General features: G+C 40.6%; 1 protein-coding gene across 6 annotated transcripts in view; it reads left to right on the top strand.

Moving 5' to 3' along the window:
* The window catches only part of PTK2B (protein tyrosine kinase 2 beta), a 93,572-nt gene that overhangs the window by 71,910 nt on the left and 2,564 nt on the right, over positions 1 to 19,098 (top strand). The window contains exons 20-29 of one of the 6 annotated variants that reach the window (XM_007427091.4): positions 3,792 to 3,881; positions 4,197 to 4,401; positions 4,913 to 5,021; positions 6,631 to 6,696; positions 8,256 to 8,381; positions 12,990 to 13,136; positions 13,634 to 13,672; positions 16,352 to 16,379; positions 16,797 to 16,843; positions 18,170 to 18,316. In XM_007427091.4, the coding sequence (XP_007427153.1) occupies positions 3,792 to 3,881; positions 4,197 to 4,401; positions 4,913 to 5,021; positions 6,631 to 6,696; positions 8,256 to 8,381; positions 12,990 to 13,136; positions 13,634 to 13,672; positions 16,352 to 16,379; positions 16,797 to 16,843; positions 18,170 to 18,316 (1,004 nt within the window). Of the gene's footprint in view, positions 1 to 3,791; positions 3,882 to 4,196; positions 4,402 to 4,912; positions 5,022 to 6,630; positions 6,697 to 8,255; positions 8,382 to 12,989; positions 13,137 to 13,633; positions 13,673 to 16,351; positions 16,380 to 16,787; positions 16,844 to 18,169; positions 18,317 to 19,098 lie in introns of all 6 variants that reach the window. The other 5 variants (XM_007427090.4, XM_088152254.1, XM_088152253.1 and 2 more) reach the window with 5 other exon arrangements.

Genomic DNA, 19,098 nt, shown 5'->3' with positions numbered 1-19,098 from the left:
GAGAGTCCATCCTCTGAGTCTGTCTGTCCCATTGTTACAGCTAGGAAATTCATCCATTCAATCCTTCCTCATAAGTTTTTGCTGCCAGATATTTTATCAGCTTAGTTGCTCTCCTCTGGACATGCTCCAGTTTGTCAATGTCTTTCCTAAGATGTGGTGCCCAGAACTGGATGCAATATATTGGGTACGTTCTGACCAATGCAGACCAAAGAAGGACAATGACTTCTATTGATTGTGACACCTCTGTTGATGCAATCTACACGTCTTTTATTTGTTTGTTTGTTTGTTTACAGGATTTATTTATTTACAAATAAATAAATATATTTATTTACATCTCATATAATGATTCTAGATGACTCATAACAATCCATAAAAACAGATAAAAACAGAAGTACCCTTTCCCCCAGGTACCAGACCAAACAGCCTCTCATCCTACCCCAATGCTTGAGGGAAGAGCCACGTCTTCACAGCCTTCCAGAAGGCTTAAAGGGTAGGGATCACTCAGATTTCAGGTGGGAAGCTCTTTCATGCTGATGATACCAAACCCCATGCTGCTGGATGATCTCTCCCAGCAGCTTCATATAGATGTTAAATAGGAGGGGAGAGAGACCCAAGCCCTGAGGCACCCCACATAACAGAGGCCTAGGGCTGGACATCTCCTCCCCCACCAGCACTGACTGGTATCGGCCATGGAGAAAGGAGGAGAACCACGACAAAACAGTGCACCCCACTCCCAATCCCCTGAGTCAGTCTAGCAAGATACCATGGTCGATGGCATCAAAAGCCATCAAGAGATCCAGGAAGCCCCACCCCCATCCCAAGCCCTCCAGAGGTCATCCACAAGTTCGACCAATGCTGTACTATAGCCCAGCCTGAATCCTGACTGAAAAGGGTCCAGATATTTTTTCTTCCTTTTACTACTGATTATACCCCAAATGCCCATTTTGTTGTTTTCATTTATCCTTCAGAATCTAAGTTCTTTTTGTGCTGTAGTTTTTCTAACTTTCTTTCTGCAGGTATCAGCTACTTGCTGGTACACCTTACTGCTGCTTATGTCCACGTTCCATTTCAGATACATATCCCTTTAATTCTTACTCAACTGAAAGTTCCCTATGGATCCACAACAATTTCCTAAGATGTCCTCCCCCAATTTCTTTTCTCGTAGGAATCGTGTACAGTTGTACTTCCAATATCTTATTTTTGAGATCTTCCTAGCCCTCTCAAAAGCGAGTCTCCAAACCCCATGACCCATTGCTTCCCCCTTTAGGATAGAAGCAGAAACCCTTCCTTTGGCAAAGCTGGTAGAGCCTGATCTTTATCCTGAGATCCAAAAATATCTTCAACAGGAATTAAATTCCAATGAATGAAATAATAAATATTTAAATAAATGAAATTCCAGAGTATAAGACCACCTCTTGATAGACTTTGTGTCACATTCCTCCATTCTTTTACCCTCTGGTTGGCTTTTTTTAAAAAATTGAATAATATCAGTAAATACATGGGGGGGGGGCTTCTTGGTGCAGTTGTCCTTTTGCAACTGCTCCTTATATCCAATACAAAAATTCTCCATCTTTCCTATTAAGCTAGAAAGTGGACGTTTTTTTCTTCTAGCCATTTCACCATCTTTTTCAATGAGCTTGCATCTGTGGCATGTGTAGCTTTTGTTGTCTTCAGGGTGAAAAACAAATATGACACATTCCTTGCAAGTCACAAGAGCAGTTTCCTTCCACTTCCATGCTCCTCTGATAACAGCAGCAGCAAACAAAATAAGGGACTCCACCTTGGCATTCTGTATCAAACTCCTGCTGCTTTCTCTGTTCATTCAGGCGCTGAGTTCTTGGGAACTGGCTTCCTTATGTATTCCCAGAAGCTGCCTCAGCTAGATCAGCAGCAAGCATTGGGCCATTCACACACAACGTGCAGTCAGCAGCATTATTCAAGAAACAGCAGCAATCTGGAAAAAGTCAACAGCAATAAGGCAGAATCTGTCTCCCTCCCGTCGTTTGCTCTTTTTCCTCCTCCTCTCTTTTTTCTCTTCCCTCTATTCAGTTAAACTCCCTTGCCAAAATCTTGTTTACTGTTAGAGAAAGAAAAAGAAACTTTACTCTTAGAGACAAAGAAACATCTAAATACATCTGAATGTATTTGCATGTGGGTGGGGGAAGCTGGACAGCCCAACAATGACTACTGAGTAGTTGAAAGCCCACTCTCTGATGTAGAAATTGGGGATGCTTGGTGCTGTAGAGTCCCTGCTTCTGGTCTTTTTCTGTCAGTGCCTCTTCTCATCTTCACAATTTATTGGCAATGGGCACAAAGGGAAGCAATGAGAAGCTTGGGCATAATGGTGCTTATATAAGCTGCACTGGAATAGAACCTTTTTCATTAGGAATGTTTTAGGTTCAGTCCTCAGCATCTCCAGGTAAACATATGGGAGAAAGCAGGGTTGGAAACAATCCCAAAGACTCGTGGCCTGTTGATTAGATAGATGATAGCATCTAACCTGGTAGATGGCAGTTTTGTATATTTATAAATTTGGATGTGGTGGTCATACTAAGGAGATTTCTGCATGCCTTTTTTAATCTGTTAGGAGAACATCTTGTCTACTGGTAGTTTTCATGATTCAGAAGCCATCAAATTTCTTAGTAAAATGGTCCTCCTCTCTCAACATTTTCCAAAATGAGAAAGGCTAGTTTATCCTTGAAATCCACAATACTACCATCAGGTTACAACATCAGAAACTTTAACCCTACTTTTGGAGCCCATGAGAGTTTTATGACACCCCTCCCCCCACACCAATACACTTCCCATTGGCTGTGCACAGCTTCAATTTTCCATGTGAAACCAATGTATTGTGACATGTGCAGTCAATCTCTACCAACACACACACATACAGACACACAAACACCCCCCCCCCCTTGAAGTTTAGTATCCTGAGGTACCCAACATCCTGGTTTTTCTGTATGGATTATTTGCAATGGACCTTCCTTCACTGCCCCTGCCCACAGCTCAGAATAGCTTCTGTAATGCAGGCTTAATGCAATACTTCAAAGCTTGCTGCTTTACCAGTGTGACTGAAGACACTCAGGAGAGCTTTTGTATAACAGCTTATTGCTATCTCAATTAACCTACACCCTGGGGCAATCGTTGACATTTTACAACTGATCTTTCTAAGAATCATCTCAAAAAGGATCCATCTGATAGCCATCTGTCAGAAATGCTTTCATACGGATTCCTGCAGTGAACAGGGGGTTGGACTTGATGGCTTAAATGACCAATTCAGTGATTTTATTTTATGAAGTATGAAATATGTAGATCCAGTGAGGCAAGGGAGTTGCTAGGAGATGAAGGGAGTTTTTTAGTTTCAGAGAAATCTTTTCATCTGTTAATCATATGCACAGTGGCAGGACTTCTGGCTGGGCACAAAGGACATTCAGCCATTGACCAGCTTGAAGGCAGCAAATGTGAGCACTGGTTAATCTTCTCTTTAAGTTGTACACTTTTAACGTATAGATGTGCCCATGATTGAGATGCTGTGAACATCAACATAGATCAGAAAAAGCTAAAGATAATTTGGATGTATTCCAATTTCATTTAAACTTGTGTTGTAATACTTGGGAAATGAATGGTCTGCCTGTCTGGGAAGCCTTTGTGGTTCACAAAACTGAGAAAATAGACCAGGCAGTAAAATTAAAACAATGGGAAAAGTTTGTCTAATGACTTAAATTGCCTCTTGCTAGCTTAATTATATTTTAAAAAACATTTCACTCTGATTTCTTCTTCCCACAACTCAGCATCAGTGACTCGCCTACCCATCAAATGGATGGCTCCAGAATCAATCAACTTTCGCCGTTTCACCTCTGCTAGTGATGTTTGGATGTTTGGTGAGTAGAAGGTTGGACAGGAACAGCCACATCTACATCCCCATCCTTCAGAGATGGAGGCCATAGAGAGCTTATCTGTGCCTGCATGCCAACAAGAAATGGTTTAAGACGCCACTTCTTCAAATTGTGTCACCTTTTCCAAAGCTCTATAGAAACAAGTGGCACTGTTTAAACATGAGAATGCAACCAAGTCTAGCCTATGCATTGGTGGTTGAAGGGACTATTGGGCTTGATAAGCAGACATTGCCAGCCTAGTTCCCAAGCAGCAAGCAGTATATACAACCCAATTTTTAAAACATTTCCTTCTGTCCACAGCTGTTTGCATGTGGGAGATCCTTAGCTATGGCAAACAGCCTTTCTTCTGGCTGGAGAACAAAGATGTCATTGGGGTGCTGGAGAAAGGAGACCGCCTCCCCAAGCCAGATGCCTGCCCACCTATCCTCTATGCTCTGATGACACGCTGTTGGGATTATGACCCCAATGACAGGCCCAAGTTTAAGGAGTTGGTCTGTAGTTTAAGGTAAGTGGTAGACTAGTCACTTCCAAACTTGTCCTCCAGAAATTGCATGGGAGAAAGTAATATTCTGCAATCTGAATTGATTATGTAAGCAAATATTCAGAATTATTCTTACTGTGCATAATTTATTCTAGTTCAATTTGTCAGTAAGTTGCATGCCTAAAGCCCTTCACACAATAACAAAAACTCCAATCAGCCAGTACCCAGTTCTGAGATTTCAACCAGCTGAACCCTGAATGCTGCAGGGGATATGGAGCAGGAGGACATTTACATTGGATTCAGGGTCTCATCAGTCCCAGCTAGCATAGCCCATGGACAAAAAGATGCTCCAGCCCTTTAAGTTGTAGAATCTACCATCTCTATAAAGAAGATGGTAAAATCTTTTTATTTATAAACCGCAGGGCTGAGATGAAAAGGAAAGAAAAGCCTTACAGAGCACTGTATAGGCAGCAGATGGAGCTCATGGATAAGCTGAACTGTGCTCTTCCCTTTCCCTTCCGTTTCTGAATTTCAGTGACATTTACCAGATGGAGAAGGAGATTGCACGGGAACAAGAGAAGAATAATCGCCGCCGCCCCCCTAAAATTATGGAGCCTACCTCTTTCCAAGAGCCCCCTCCAAAGGTGAGAAGACTTTGCTGGCAAATGTTCAGCAGATCTGGACAGTTTTTTGTTTTTTTTTAAGCTTAGATGAAAAAGACGTGGCCTTTTAGCACCCATTATTAGTTTTGGGAAGAATCATGCAGGTTTTGCCATCAAAACAGGAACCAACCATTTCCATTCTATCTAAGCTCCGTGCTTTATTATAATAGGTGTCACTTCTGTGATTCCTCAGGATTCACCCATTTTTAAAAAAGCAAAGGTAATATATATTTCACTCCTGAGTTGATCTTCATGCTTTTTTACTGTTTCTCAGCCCCAATCAGTTCAATATAAAATGAATAAAAATCCATTCTTAAAATGCCACTGATTCAGTATTAACATTTGCAGAGAACACAGCTCAAATTATACCAATTACTAATCTGCCACCAACTCCTGAGTTCTGAATAACTTTATTTGCAGGTTCTGATCATCATGATCTGTCTTCCCAAACAATATTTTTAAAATGTTTTTGCAGTTGCTGCATACAGTGGAATAATTGGAAAGGCAAAACACATGACTGATTATACAAATGTTACTGCAGTTACATTTTTCTGTGTCATCCAGTATAAATTGTGAAAAATTGATAATTACTGTCTGCAGTTGGTTAGAAGATGGAAGACAGGAAAGAAAGAACCGTGCTTCAGACATGTGTGTGGTGGGTGGAGGGCTGTTTGGATAAAACCTCCTGGTTCTAACAGTCAAAAAGACATTGTCCAGTTGTTATTTTTCTCTCGAGATATTTTTATTTTTATATTTTTATTATATTAGGACATTGCAAAAGTTTATGAATGAAAGCCAGTGCTTCTGGACCCAATACCTTATAGACAAACATAAACTTCATTGGGAAATATATTTGAGAAAATATGAGCTGCATTATGATGAAAAACATTTCTCTATATCTATAGAAGACAGTCAATTAAAATTTCTACCAAGGATAGAACCATGGTTCCATTTCTTTTATTTCCTCTCTCTTTTTCGTTGACCTTCTGGGGTGGCCATTGTAATGAAATTATACAATTACACACATTAATCTCCTAATTCAACATACCTATTTTAGGAGGGTTGTTTTTGTTTTTATTTTATTTTATTTTTTGGAACCTTCAAATCAGTGTTGACTCTGAGCAATTGCCTGGACAAATCGCTGTAGTTTTCTGGGGAAGATTTTCAGAAGTGGTTTGCCATTGCCTTCTTCCTAGGGCTGAGAGAGAGAGACTGGCTGCCTTTGTGCCTAAGGCATGACTAGAATTCACGGTCTAACCTGGTGCCTTAACCACTACACAAACAGTCTCTCATTAAGAGATTAATACATAATTAACATTGCTCTTGGGAGTGCTCATTTTTGATTCATGGATTTGATGGAGATGCTGTATTAAATATTACACATATGTTTTTGCAGAGTGCCTGGAGCATATGTTTGTGGATGTTTATAAATATACACTGATTTCGTGCCTATAGATTTGCTGTTTAAAAAGTAGAGGTGAGGCTTAGAAAGAAGTAAAGATAGGAATTATTTCCAGATATTTGGCTTTATACTCTTCCATTATTGGCCTTGCTAACTGCCTCATATAGTTGTTTTTCTTATTCCTCTCAGCCCAGCAGACCAAAGTACAAACCACCTCCTCAGACCAATTTACTGGCCCCCAAACTGCAGTTCCAGGTAAGATCCAAGAAGTTCCCATATCCTAAAGTGATTTCTTAAGTGTTTTCTTCTACTCACACTTTCAGAACTAATGCATCTCTTTTGCTGTTGGCTTTTTCTCGACTTTGCCAGATGTACATAGATGTTTATTCTTCTGAGCTGTTGATAAGCGTCACTTCCCCCCATCCCACCCTGTGCTGAATATGTAGCAGCTGCTTGATGCTTTTCTCCAGAGGAGATTCCAAATGGATGGCTTCCCCTACAATTACCGATCTAGAAAGACCACTCGTTTATTCTGTCCTCTTTGCTTAAAAGATTTGCTGGGTAGGAAAATAAGGTGGAAGTGGAGGAGGGAAAGCACATAAGAAAGACACTGATGTTTGGATCCTCTGTAAAATTCTGTCAGTGGGGCAGACGGGGGCATGAAAAAAGTTAAGCCCTTTTTTACATGTGTGACATATGTTTATAAAAAGGGGCAGGGCTTCAATCACATGGTCGTAGCCACCATCTTTTTTGACCTCCTAGCAGATGCCCCTGAGGGCAAATCATTTCAAAATAAAAGCTTCATCTTGCAACCCTCTGCATTTCTAAACCAAGTAATCAGTGTGATCCTTCAGTCTTTGCATATAAGTTTCAAAATCTTCACCTGAAGATCTATTTGGTGGGTTTGCAGTTACATCTCAGTTTTAATTTAATTTAAAAATTCACCACATTGACAGATCTCACCACTTTATTGTATTGCATTTGGCTCCTTTATTGATTACTTGACATTTACTTTTGAAAGGAGTACTTGCATCTCTGCAAATATATCACTTTGCTAAAGATGCACTTGTAAAAATCTAACCAATATGTTGCATTATAGAGTACTCTTGTCCTCCGCTGCACCTTACCAGCTAGTTATGCCAATTTTGAAGATAATTTATTCCATTCCTATCCCCATCTGCATTTCTGTGCCAATTGAGCACACTCAATCTTCATTGGCATTTTTTCCAGCCATTTATTTGTTTGTTTGTTTACATTATTTGGTCTCATTCTACTAGTTTTGCCTATGGATTTTTTGAAGGGGGGAACTAATGCAAACTTGGAGGTCCTTAAACCTACTGGGATTCTTCACTGGTCTTTGGATGTTTTATTTTGCCTACAAATGGATGACATATATTTTTCAAGGGAACTGACAAAATGCACTGCCCCTGTACTCAGGAATCTCAGTTTTAAACATTTAAAATGGCAATATATGTGAAGTTTTAAAAAAGACTCTCACAATCAAGAGGAACTGATGGCAAAAATTACCTCCCTTTTCTGAAATCAAATAAAGGCATTAGACCTCCTGATCAGGATAGTTTCTGGTGCTTCTTAATATGGGTTCTAAAATCTGACCGGAAATCCTAAAAGCTTCTCTGGCAAAAAATACCCAGTACTGCTCACTAAAATATGGAACAACGTTATATATATAAAACGTTGTTCTGTTGTTGTTGCAACTTTGTTTCTGGGGTGCTCTCTCTGCTCAGTTTGTGTGCCTACTGCTTATGCTGTGTCTATTGTTTTGTGCCCGCTGCCTTTTCCTTCCACCTTCCCAGGTACCCGAGGGTCTGTGTGCCAGCTCACCAACGCTCACCAGCCCCATCGAGTACCCATCACCTGTCAACTCTCTGCATACCCCACCGCTCAACAGACACAACGTCTTCAAGCGTCACAGCATGAGGGTAAGACAAAGATGGCCAGCCTGAAGACGAACGCAAGATGGCTCCTTCAAGGCTACAAAGGCGGGGGGAGGCCTTCGTGTGAGTGAGTGAGTGAGTGAGAGGAAAGGCTTGGCCGACCTTAGTAGGTTGTTGGGGGATTAGAAAGTTGCATCCTCCCACAAAATGTATGTTTTATATTTCCTTCTATGAATTCTCAAGAGAGTTTGCTGCAAGTTAGTAGTTTTCAACATGATATTGATGAGGAGCAGTGTCAGGACAGTTCACAGTAATGAAAAGGGACTGGAATAAGAGGAAAGATTTTTTTAAAAAAATGCTGAAATGGGAAGATATCTCCTAATTATACTATTTATTAGATTTATATCATGTCTTTCCCTCAGGAGCTTAAAGTGATGTGTAGCAGACCCCCTTCTGTTTTTCCCCATAACAACGTTGTGAGGTAGATAGGGCTGAGACTCAGTGACTGGCCCTAAGTGAGTTTCTGTGCCTGAAGGAGGATTAGAACCTGGGTCTTGCCAGTCTTTGTCCAAGATCTTAATCCCTACCCAGAACTGCCTGGATTTTGGCTCATTGGAAGAAGGCAATGTGTCATTTTAGAATCACATACATGCCTGACTTTTATGCTATTTATTTATTTATTTGATTTCTGAAGGCCACCCAACTCCAAAAAGGCTTCACTTAGTTCTCTCCCTCTTAGCCTGGGGCTTCCCCTTCTAACTGTATACTTTACAGAGATATTGTAAGTTAGGATTACTGTACCATGCTGATGACAACCTGTGTTAGCTCATTTTCTGAAGGTAGGGCAAATTACTTGAATTCACATTTTACCTCAGGTCACCCCAAGAAGTCTCAAGAAGTAAAATCTCAGGGCCAGCTCACCATTAATTCCACTGGGAGCTTTTGTTTCCATGCCGGGCATTTCAATTTAGACTGCTCTTCCTCCCAAAGTTGCCCAGAACAATTTACAAAAAAGTATAATAAAAACACTCTTCAATAACAGCAATAAAAGAAGAAGAATAAATACCCCATCAAAAAATGAACCCCATCCTCCACCATTCCAGTCTGAATTGATACTGCCAGTAGAGGGAACTGCCTCGTATTGACCAGGATGCTAATCTGGACAGAGAGAAGGGGTCATTTGCCAGTTATTTTATTTTTATTTTTGGAACAAATCATGCTACATGAAATATAATGTCAGGTTTTGCCTTCCAAGTGAAAGGCCAGTCCCCAAGGAAGCAAATCAATGTATTGCTTGGCTTCTTGATTGGTTTTGCTGTTAGCTTTGCTCCCCTATCCATCAGGTTCCATCATGGAGTGACTCAGGACTTTTCCTCATGGCTGAGATAAAGTACTGTCCACCAGCCCTTAAGCTGGCAGAAAGCTATGATGGTATGAAAATTCCTTCCCCCACTGGTGGTCCCTGTCCTACTACAGGCACAATTGTGGCAAATGGTGTTGCTATTTACAGTGTACAGCACATGTTGATGAGAGGGACTGATGCATTCCCCTGACTTTGTTTTCTTCCCTTTCCACAAACATCACCAACCAAGATGAAAACATGCACTGATCATTCTTCTTAATATGGTGTGGGGCAATGAGTTTTGGCAGATGACTAGATGGGTGGATTTAGCCATCTGTCCCCCATCCTGCCACCATCACTAATCAGCTGTTCAATTTATCCAGTTTTCTGAGCAGAGACTCAGCTTAGAGGCCTGAAAGATACAAGGAGACAGCCTGGTTTGAAAAATCTAGACTCTTTTGCTGCCCGGAGCAGAATGACCCTGGAAGACATTGCCCAGGCACCAGAGGGAAGGGGGCATGTGTGCACCAGTGTAAAGTAGTCACTAGGAACCACGCTAATCCAACTTCCTACAGATAATCTAACTGTGACACCAATTGAAAGGATGGTGAAGCCTATTAGATTGTACCACAACAATACTGCTATGACTTATTGCTTGCTCAAAGGGGAAAACCATTAATACCAGAAAAGCTAAGGGGAGCTTTAAGTTGCCTTTGTGGATTGAAGGTGAGATCAAACCAACATCATCAGGGCATTTTTATGCCATAGTTAGGTGCTAATGGGGAAAGGCCCTAAGAATTCTTCAGCTTCAGACCCTGGTCTGCTAGCTTTCTCTGGACTCTAATCATTTAAACACTGTATTTTTCACACTTCATCCCTGAGGGTCAAGTTGTGAAACTCTTAAGACCTGACAACCTGTCCTTTGGTTGAATTATTTTAACATGCACAGCTCTACATCAACATGTGACCACAAGTATAGATGCAAAGATCCATTCCTGAATTTTTAAAAATAGTAATTGATCCTGAGACTGGGTTATGAACTGAACTTTGTGACTATGATGACAAAAATGCAGCTTAAGTTTTCATATACTCAACTTGAGTAGAATGAATCTCTACCTGCTGCTGGTGGGTTGCCAATTATCAAATTCCCAGATGTCTTATGAAAGCTGTCAGATGCATTGGGAGCCAGTTCAGAGGTTAAGATGTTGGGCTTGGGCCAGGGCAACACCAGTTTAAGTCCAGCTTCTCTAGAGAACTCTCTGATGAATCCCTCTCAGCCCAGCATACTTCACAAGGTCATTGTTTGGGAGATAGAATTAACAGGGAGCCTCTCCCATGTGATCTCTGAAAAAAGGCAGCATATATTCGTGCAATAAATAAGTAAATAAGGTGCATGTAGACTTTCTTCTAACATTCAAACAAACAAGTACAGATCAATCTGGAAATCTGAGGACAGACTCTGTATTTGTGATGCTCTCCTCACCAAGTCTATCCAGTTGTTAAATAAAGAATTGTAAACCCCCTGCCTTAACTACTAGTAGCTTTCTCTTAAACAGAGAACCCCATGAAGAACTCTGAAGTAGCTGCCCTGTTTCCTTTGTCAAACTGACAAAAGTTTCAGTCTTTCCCGAAGCTCCTAATGTATGTTGCTAGGCAACAAGCAGCCTGAGTCATTTCATAAAGATGATATAACTAGTGAGTCCAGGAGACTAGTTGGCCCCACTTTCATGCATATTGCTAGGTGACACCATCCATCCATCCATCCAGGGTCTGGCTGAAGTTCTCTAGCAGCAAATTGCCAGGGTATAAAAGACTCTAATAGTGAAGGTGAGCAAGATGGACCAGAACATAAGCCTTTGTGGGGTTGAAATATTCAATAGGATGCAGGCCTGCACCTTTTAAAAGCTACAGGCAACCAGTCAGCAGGTGTATGTGAGAAGCTATGCTCTGGAAGGAGGACTTTTATCTTCCCTTGCTGTATAGCTGTTGTTGTCCTTTGTGCTACTGTTTTTACTGCTTATGCAAATGTTCTTGCCTAATTCGCTTACATGTCCTTTTTTGCAATTAGTCCTGCCTAGCCTGCTTTCATTGCAGTCCTATCTATTGTGGAAGGTCCTAGAAGGTTCTAGGAATGACTTGCCTCGAATAGCCTTCCTTTGTTCAGGAAACAAACAATAATAAAATATATTAAATCAAGAAGAGTCCTGATGAGTGAGTCATGCTAATCAAGTACAAACCTTTTCCTTTTTTCATCTCTATTCTTTAACTTGCTTCTGAACTGAAGCCATCCAGTGGCTCCTGGAGACTTTCCTAGAAAAAGTTCAAGGAGTCCAAAAACCTTCAGCCCAGGTTTCATTTAAGAAGTAAACAAAAAGTGGGGTGTGGCTATAGCAAGAAAAGTGACACGGCCAAACATAGAAGCAAACATAATTTGAGGAATTGTCCTCAGTGCATTTCAGATTTCTTTGTTGGGCAAAATGGTTTAGCAATTAAATAGATCCAACACTGCACGTTGGAACATCCTTCCTCTGCAAATGGAATGACAGATGCTTTTAATCTGCTTTACTGTTAGCAATTTCCGCTGACAAACATATTTGAAGTACATTGGAATTATTTATTGAACTACTGTTGAAGCCAATTGGCTTCGCTATTTATTTTGCCAAAGGAAAGAGCTATGGTATGCTGATAAAAGATTGTACTCTATTTTTGTTTTGGTATGGTTCCAAAGTTTCTTTGGATTTTAGACTAATTAAACTTTTAATGTATCCTTTAAATCCCCCCAACTCTCCCTTTTTTTTTCTTAAACTCTGAAAGTCATATCCATCTTAAGCTTAGCCATGTTTTGATCCCTGTAAAAGCTACTCAGCAAATTCTTCCTTCCCCTTCACACCAACACTGGACAATGACTATCTAGAATTGTAGGTGGTCCCTTGTCCCTCTGAGGGCCCAAACCTCTGCAGTGAGATATCCTTAGCCTTCTCTCTCTGAGCTGCAAAAATGTTGATGACCGTTAGATGGTAGCAAAGAGATAAAGATCTGTATCTCTGCTACCATGTAGCAACATTTTTGCAGCCCAAATATGGGAGCCTGAACTATCTTTCCATCTCAGGTGACCTCTCCCTGAAATGTATACCAAAATCACATCTCATCACTTTAACTTCTGGCTCATGGGGGGCTCACTTGTATCTCAATCATTTTCTTTGACGGTTGTCCCTAAGGTAATTCATGGGACTGGTAACCAGTCAGAGATTTGGGAGTACTATCTCAGGAGAAAGGCTTCTCACTTTCCATTCTTTTCCTTCTTTCCTAAGGAGGAGGATTTCCTTAGGCCCAGTAGCCGGGAAGAAGCCCAGAAACTGTGGGAGATGGAACGGGCTAAAATGCGTCAGCTCCTCGATAAGCAGCAGAAGCAGATGGTGGAGGACTATCAGTGGCTTCGGCAGGAAGAAAAAGCCTTGGTCAGTGAGTGAAAGAGGCAAAACAGGCAACCACTGGGATAATAAGATTTGTTACCTTCCAGCTAAACAATCTCAGTAAATTCAGGGAAGGTTGTTTTACATACCACAGTTCTTTTGTTGTTTCTGGTAGAATCAAAGGGGACGGCTGAGAGAGATATGCCATACTGAAAAACCAGCCCTAGGGCCCATGTGGAGAAGCTAAAAATAGCTAGTGTGGAACTGCTTAAAAGCATTTTTTTTTTTTTTTTTGTGGATCAGCCTCCTAGAGTTTCCAAATAGCAATGCTTGGTTTTTCACTTATTCAAAATGAGATTTAGCATTTCTTTAAATGAGTTGTCTTGGGTTGAAAGCTGGGCTTTGTAAATTTAGATGCTCCGATTTTCACCTTGGTGGGGCATAATCTTGGATTGCAAGTTATTTCTGCATTCAGTGCATCACTCAAAATACTTGGGGTTTTTTATTATTATTGTTGATTTTGCCCCTCTTCTCTATCACAGGACCCCATGGCTTCTGTGAACAACAGTTCCTCCCCCCCAGTAAGTTTACTCAAAGGGCCACCCTTCCTGGCATCATGGCCCAACCTATGCTCTCTACACTCTTTCTAAAGTCTTAGCCTTTCTTTCTTCTGCTGAGAGTTTCAAAACAAGATAAAGTCAGAAAAACACTCAGAAATTAGCCAGTCACTGAATTAGATTTACACTCCTGATGAGGGTAAAATGCGACAGAATCTCCTAACAAATTCTTTTCACACAAAACAGCCACAGGATAGATAAGAATGCCTTATTTTGATCCAGCAGCAGGGTCTTCTTCTCTGCATTTCCCTGATTTAGCAATGTTTTTTTTTCCTAAAGTGGTGATGAGCACTTAAGTTAAAAAAAAAAAAATTATGCACTTTTTCACAGGTGTTACTTTTTTCATTATTGGGTCCATAGTAAGTTGGTGAGGCAGGAAGGATGTAGATCTCAGAAATACATACATACATGCATACATACATAATAAACAATGTGCATTATATTAAAAAAAAATATTAGACTTGTTTTATGCAGAAGTATAGCTGTTAGGATGTTTGTGAAATTGTGTACGTCTTTGTGCAGTTTTGTAAAAATAACTTGCAAATTGATATACAGTGGATTGAAGGAAATTTATGACTGAAAATATAAAACCAAGTTTTCTGCTGCCAGCAGATGGCACTTGAAGGGAAGGGATATGAATGTTGCTCTGTATGGTTTTTTCTTCAGGATGCCCATGATCTCTTTCTCAATTTTTATTGTTTCTTTCTTTTAAAGTATAAGCCACCCAGAGTCATTTGGAGTTGGCAGCCTCTAAATTAATTTATTCTACCAACTGCTGCCCTTAACTTGTTCCACATTAAAACAGTAAGGATAGCACGACTTGCTAGCCATTGTTTTCTAGGGCAGAATAGGTACTGGCGATGAGGGCAGTGTAGTTTATGTTAGCATACTTTTCTGCCAGCTCACAAACTGGAGGATAGCACTGTGCCTTGAGCAATCTTCCCAGCTCAATATGGAATCAGATTTTTTTACTGTAAACTTTCTGGAGAATTAGGTTTTCAATAAGCTCCTCCTAAGAACCAATGGGTTTTGTCAGAATTTGGCACTGTTTTCAACTGTCCTTCAAACTTCCCCCTCTAAATTATATAAATTATAGTTCAGACAAGTCTGTGCACAAGTCCTAAAATAACATTTTGGGAAGTAAGCCACTTGTTCAGTAATGCAACCAAATACAAGCCAGTCCATTTCATAATCAGATGTAATTATGAACTTTTCCAACATCACAATTGAAAACAACTAGCAAAAAAAGTTTTGACCTAGGGGCATAAAATCTCAAAGGGCACTTTTGAGAGATGCTTCTATATATGTCAATATACAACACTATACATAATACTAATTCACTCACCTTGCACCCAAATGGGTAGAGTAATAAATCTCATGTACTGAGAGTAAACTCAGAATGGAAATATATTTTTGATTTTCATTTTTTAATGCCTGTTAAAAGACCATCTTCTCTATTCTGAGGTCAGACCATACGCTTCTTTTTTTTTTTTTTTAATTTCAGAGTGGATAATGCCTTTTGCTATTTTTTCCAACCCCAGATAAATTTCTTCTATTTCTTTTCCTGTATTTTGATGCTGTTGAGAGATCGTGAAATGGAATAGATGATTACACACATATCCATCACGTTGTTTCTTTTAGGAGTAAGCAATGCTATTCAGAGCGTAGAAAGGGAGTAAGAAACAGCAAGTAAAAGAAATGAAGGCATGAGTTAAGAAGAAGAAAATGAATCATAGCTAAATCTAGTTTACCCCAATATCATGCCTATCTCTTTCTATCCTTGCAGGCCATCCTTGCTTTTAACACATCCATACTCTAAAAATCAGGGTTTCTCAACCTTGGCAACTCCCAAGCTGGCTGGGGAGTTCTGGGAGTTGAATCCACACATCTTAAAGTTGCTAAGGTTGAGAAACACTGCTCTAAATCATACATAATGTTTTTGTCCTTATACTACAGTCCTTTCAGGATCGGCAGTTCACAATCTCACCTGAGACTTGTTACATGTAATGGGCTCTCCTTTATCCCTCCATTTTTACAGCCACACCACTGCTTCACCCTTTGCTGAAATTCCTAGAACTCCCCCCCTCCCTTGAGGGGAGGCTGCAATAGAATTCTGCTTCTTTCCTGAAGCTCCATCATACTGCTGTTTGCTTCTGGGAGCTGTGGGGCTTTGCTTGACTTTCCTTCCCTCTTCTTTCCAACAGCAATCCTGCAGTTGTTTCTGTGGCCCTTGCCTTACCCTCCAATGGAGGAAAAAGAAAACTCTTTTTACTGCTCCAAAAGGGTTCCATTCCATATAAAAGAGGGGTCCAGACAACTGCCTAGGAGTGTGTGATCTGTTTCTCTGATGCTTCAGAGTTCCAGATAAGCTCTCTGCTCTGTGGACTAGAGCAGTGTTGTCCAAACTTGGCCACTTTAAGATGAATGGACTTCAACTCTCAGAATTCCCCAGCCAGCCATGCTGGGTGGGGGATTCTGGGAGTTGAAGTCCACTCATCTTAAAGTGGCCAAGTTTGCACAACACTAGACTAGAGCTTCAATCCTTGGAACACTGGAGCTTCTTCTGAAGTTAACACTCTTATGTAGCATTGTGCTACAGGTGTCAGAGGGTTTGTTTATTTTATTTTGTTTTATTCTTTTCAGAAACTGCCAGAGAAGGAGACAAGCTACAGTGAGTATCTCTCTCAAGCTGTTTTAACTTCACAAAGTATTGTTACTGTTTTTATCTGCTGTCCACTGATTCTGTGTATTTTGCCTCTCCTTCTGTACAATGAAGGATGTTTACCCCTTTTGCCAGTGTTTTTCAAACTTGGTAACTTTTAAAATGTGTGGGCTGGGGAATTCTAGGAGTTGAAGTCCATTCACCTTAAAGTTGCCAAGTTTGAAAAACACTGCCTTTTGAGTTGCAAAGTGTAATATATATATCTGCATGTAATCTATTAAGTGGTTGATTAGAAACAGGGGGTTGTTTTCTTTTTAAAGCAACAAATCTTTCACCACTTCACAGCTGCTACAGTAATACTGTGATGATCATAATGTTGATGATGGTGATGATAATTTGTTCTATTTCTTTTTATTGATGGCTTAGCTGAATTTACAGGACCACCCAAAAAGCCACCCAGGCTTGGAGCTCAGGTATATAACTGGACCTTATTTTTACTATCTCCTCCTAATCTCAATCCAGAACTGAAGCAGTTCACACAAGAGATGTGCTGCGATTATCCAAATGTATTAATTGATTTATCCTCATACTGGGAGGAAAGATGAGAAAAATTCCAGTGGGAGTGAATATAATTTCTTTCAAAACAGTTTCCAACTGTTTAGTAACTAGGGTGGCTGGTTCCTTCTGTTCCTGTAACCTTACAGTAAAAATAATATGAGTGTTCATGGTTTTGGTTTCCTGGTCTGGACTACCTCGAAGGGCTGATACCAGTATTGCAAGTTGGAAAGTGTTTCCCCCCTCCCTGCCTTTACGTTCCAGAGAACTAGGGAGGGTCAATTCTGAGACGCTTTCTCCAATTATATTTCTGGTTTGGACTCGGATTTCTTTCGTCAGACCATTGTCCAGGCTGCGGCTCTTCCTCCTGTCTCTCAAGATTATTCTCACAGCCCATTACATTTACAGTCCCAGCCTTGTTCTTCTGTTAATGTAACACTCAGGTAACAAGCATAACAGATACACAAAGGTTTCAGAGAGGTGCCTTGCACCGTGCATAGGTGCTAACAAAGCTCCCTTCCTTGAAATGCTGAGAAGCATCCTGTGAGAGGCTCAGCATGGCCACAGCCCTGGCTGTCCCTGGGTGTCTCTATATATATATGTTTGTGTGTGTGTGTGCAGCTTTGCTGACAGTTCCAGAGGAAGTGTCTTGTGCACACGCAGGCTAGGAAAGCATTCCAAGTACTTGCTGCAACCCTTTCAGAGGACGCAACTCCCTCCACGCTTTGAGAAAGGGCCCTCAGTTTATGCCAACAGGTCTTACAAAGTGCCCTTTCCATTGTTTTGCACAAGCTTAGTGAACCCTGACAAAAAACTGGTGCAAAAATGGGCCACCAGAGAAACTCCTAATAAAATTATTGAGGGGGGGAGCAAAAATGGGCCACCAGAGGAAGAGATATTAGCATGCTTGGAGAAACTTCAGAATTGGTAGAAGTCCAATAGAATATTTTAAAATCTGTACACCTAAAGGGAAAAAAATAAAAATCCTGATAGATGGTATTGAGTAGTACGGAACATTAGATATCAGTTGGAAATGAAATACAGACATTTTCTGGTAGGCCCTCTCTTGCATTTTATTGTTATTTTATGTCACTTTGGAAGTCCTTCTGAATCCAAAGTCTATGCTACATGGTGATAAAATAAGTAGAAAGGGTGATTAACAAGAATGATAAATAATAATGAAGAGGAATGCCCCTGGGTTGGGGAAACACTTATTGGACAGTAACTTTATACCCCCTTTTCAGATGTCCCTGCAGCCAACTCCCACAGCCAATCTTGATCGAACAGATGATCCTGTGTACAGTGATGTCATGGGGTTGGTGAAGGCTGTCCTGCGGTTGAAGAATGAGGTCAGCAACCATCCACCTGAGCGATATATTCTGGTTGTTAAGGTAATACAATATTACTTTTATCTGACCCAATCCTGAACAAGTTCTCAGAATGGCATGCATCCCAGGAAAGGAAGCAGTGAGGTATATAGCAAAAACATGAGACTGTCCTCAAGAAGAAACCAATCTAAGCCTATGCAATAAAAGGGTCCAGAAATAACAGGGACGAACAAACAAAGGATCCATTGCTGGGACTAAGTAGTAGGGCAGCTGTCAGAGTAGTCCGCTAGGACTTAGAAAGTCAGCGTTATCATTTTATTGGTATTCCCTTAGGAAGTACCAGTTCAGAGTTGGCTGAGTTAAAAGAATCATTAAGGCAATGAGGAGGGTAAGAAAGCCCTAGCAGAAGCTCAGAAAAACCACAACGGCAAGCTAGATATATGCTGTAGGGGTTGTCAAGCTTCTTTCAGGCCTCACAATCTGTTAATTTAAAAAAAAATCCAGAGTCCCAAATCAAAAGGCAAAGCTGTAGGGATAGAAAATTGGCTGTGTCCAAAATAACGTTTATTTATTTATTTGCCTTCAGTCTTTCACAGAACTCATCAAGGGTTTTTTTTTTTTAGATTTTTTTTCCCCACCTTTCTTATTTTTATAAATAACTCAAGATGGCAAACACACCTAATACTCCTTCCTCCTCCTATTTTCCCCACAACAACAACCCTGTGAGGTGAGTTGGGCTGAGAGAGAGTGACTGGCCCACAGACACCCAGCCGGCTTTCATGCCTAAGGTGGGACTAGAACTCGCAGTCTCCTGGTTTCCAGCCTGGTGCCTTAACCACTAGACC

The sequence above is a fragment of the Python bivittatus genome, unplaced genomic scaffold, assembly GCF_059951505.1.
Source record: "Python bivittatus isolate LINGU-HERP-01145 unplaced genomic scaffold, Pbiv_v1 ctg000690_np1212, whole genome shotgun sequence".
Classification (NCBI taxonomy): domain Eukaryota; kingdom Metazoa; phylum Chordata; class Lepidosauria; order Squamata; family Pythonidae; genus Python; species Python bivittatus.
The sequence above is the reverse complement of the archived record's forward strand: the minus strand, read 5'-3'. Positions and strand labels throughout refer to the sequence as shown.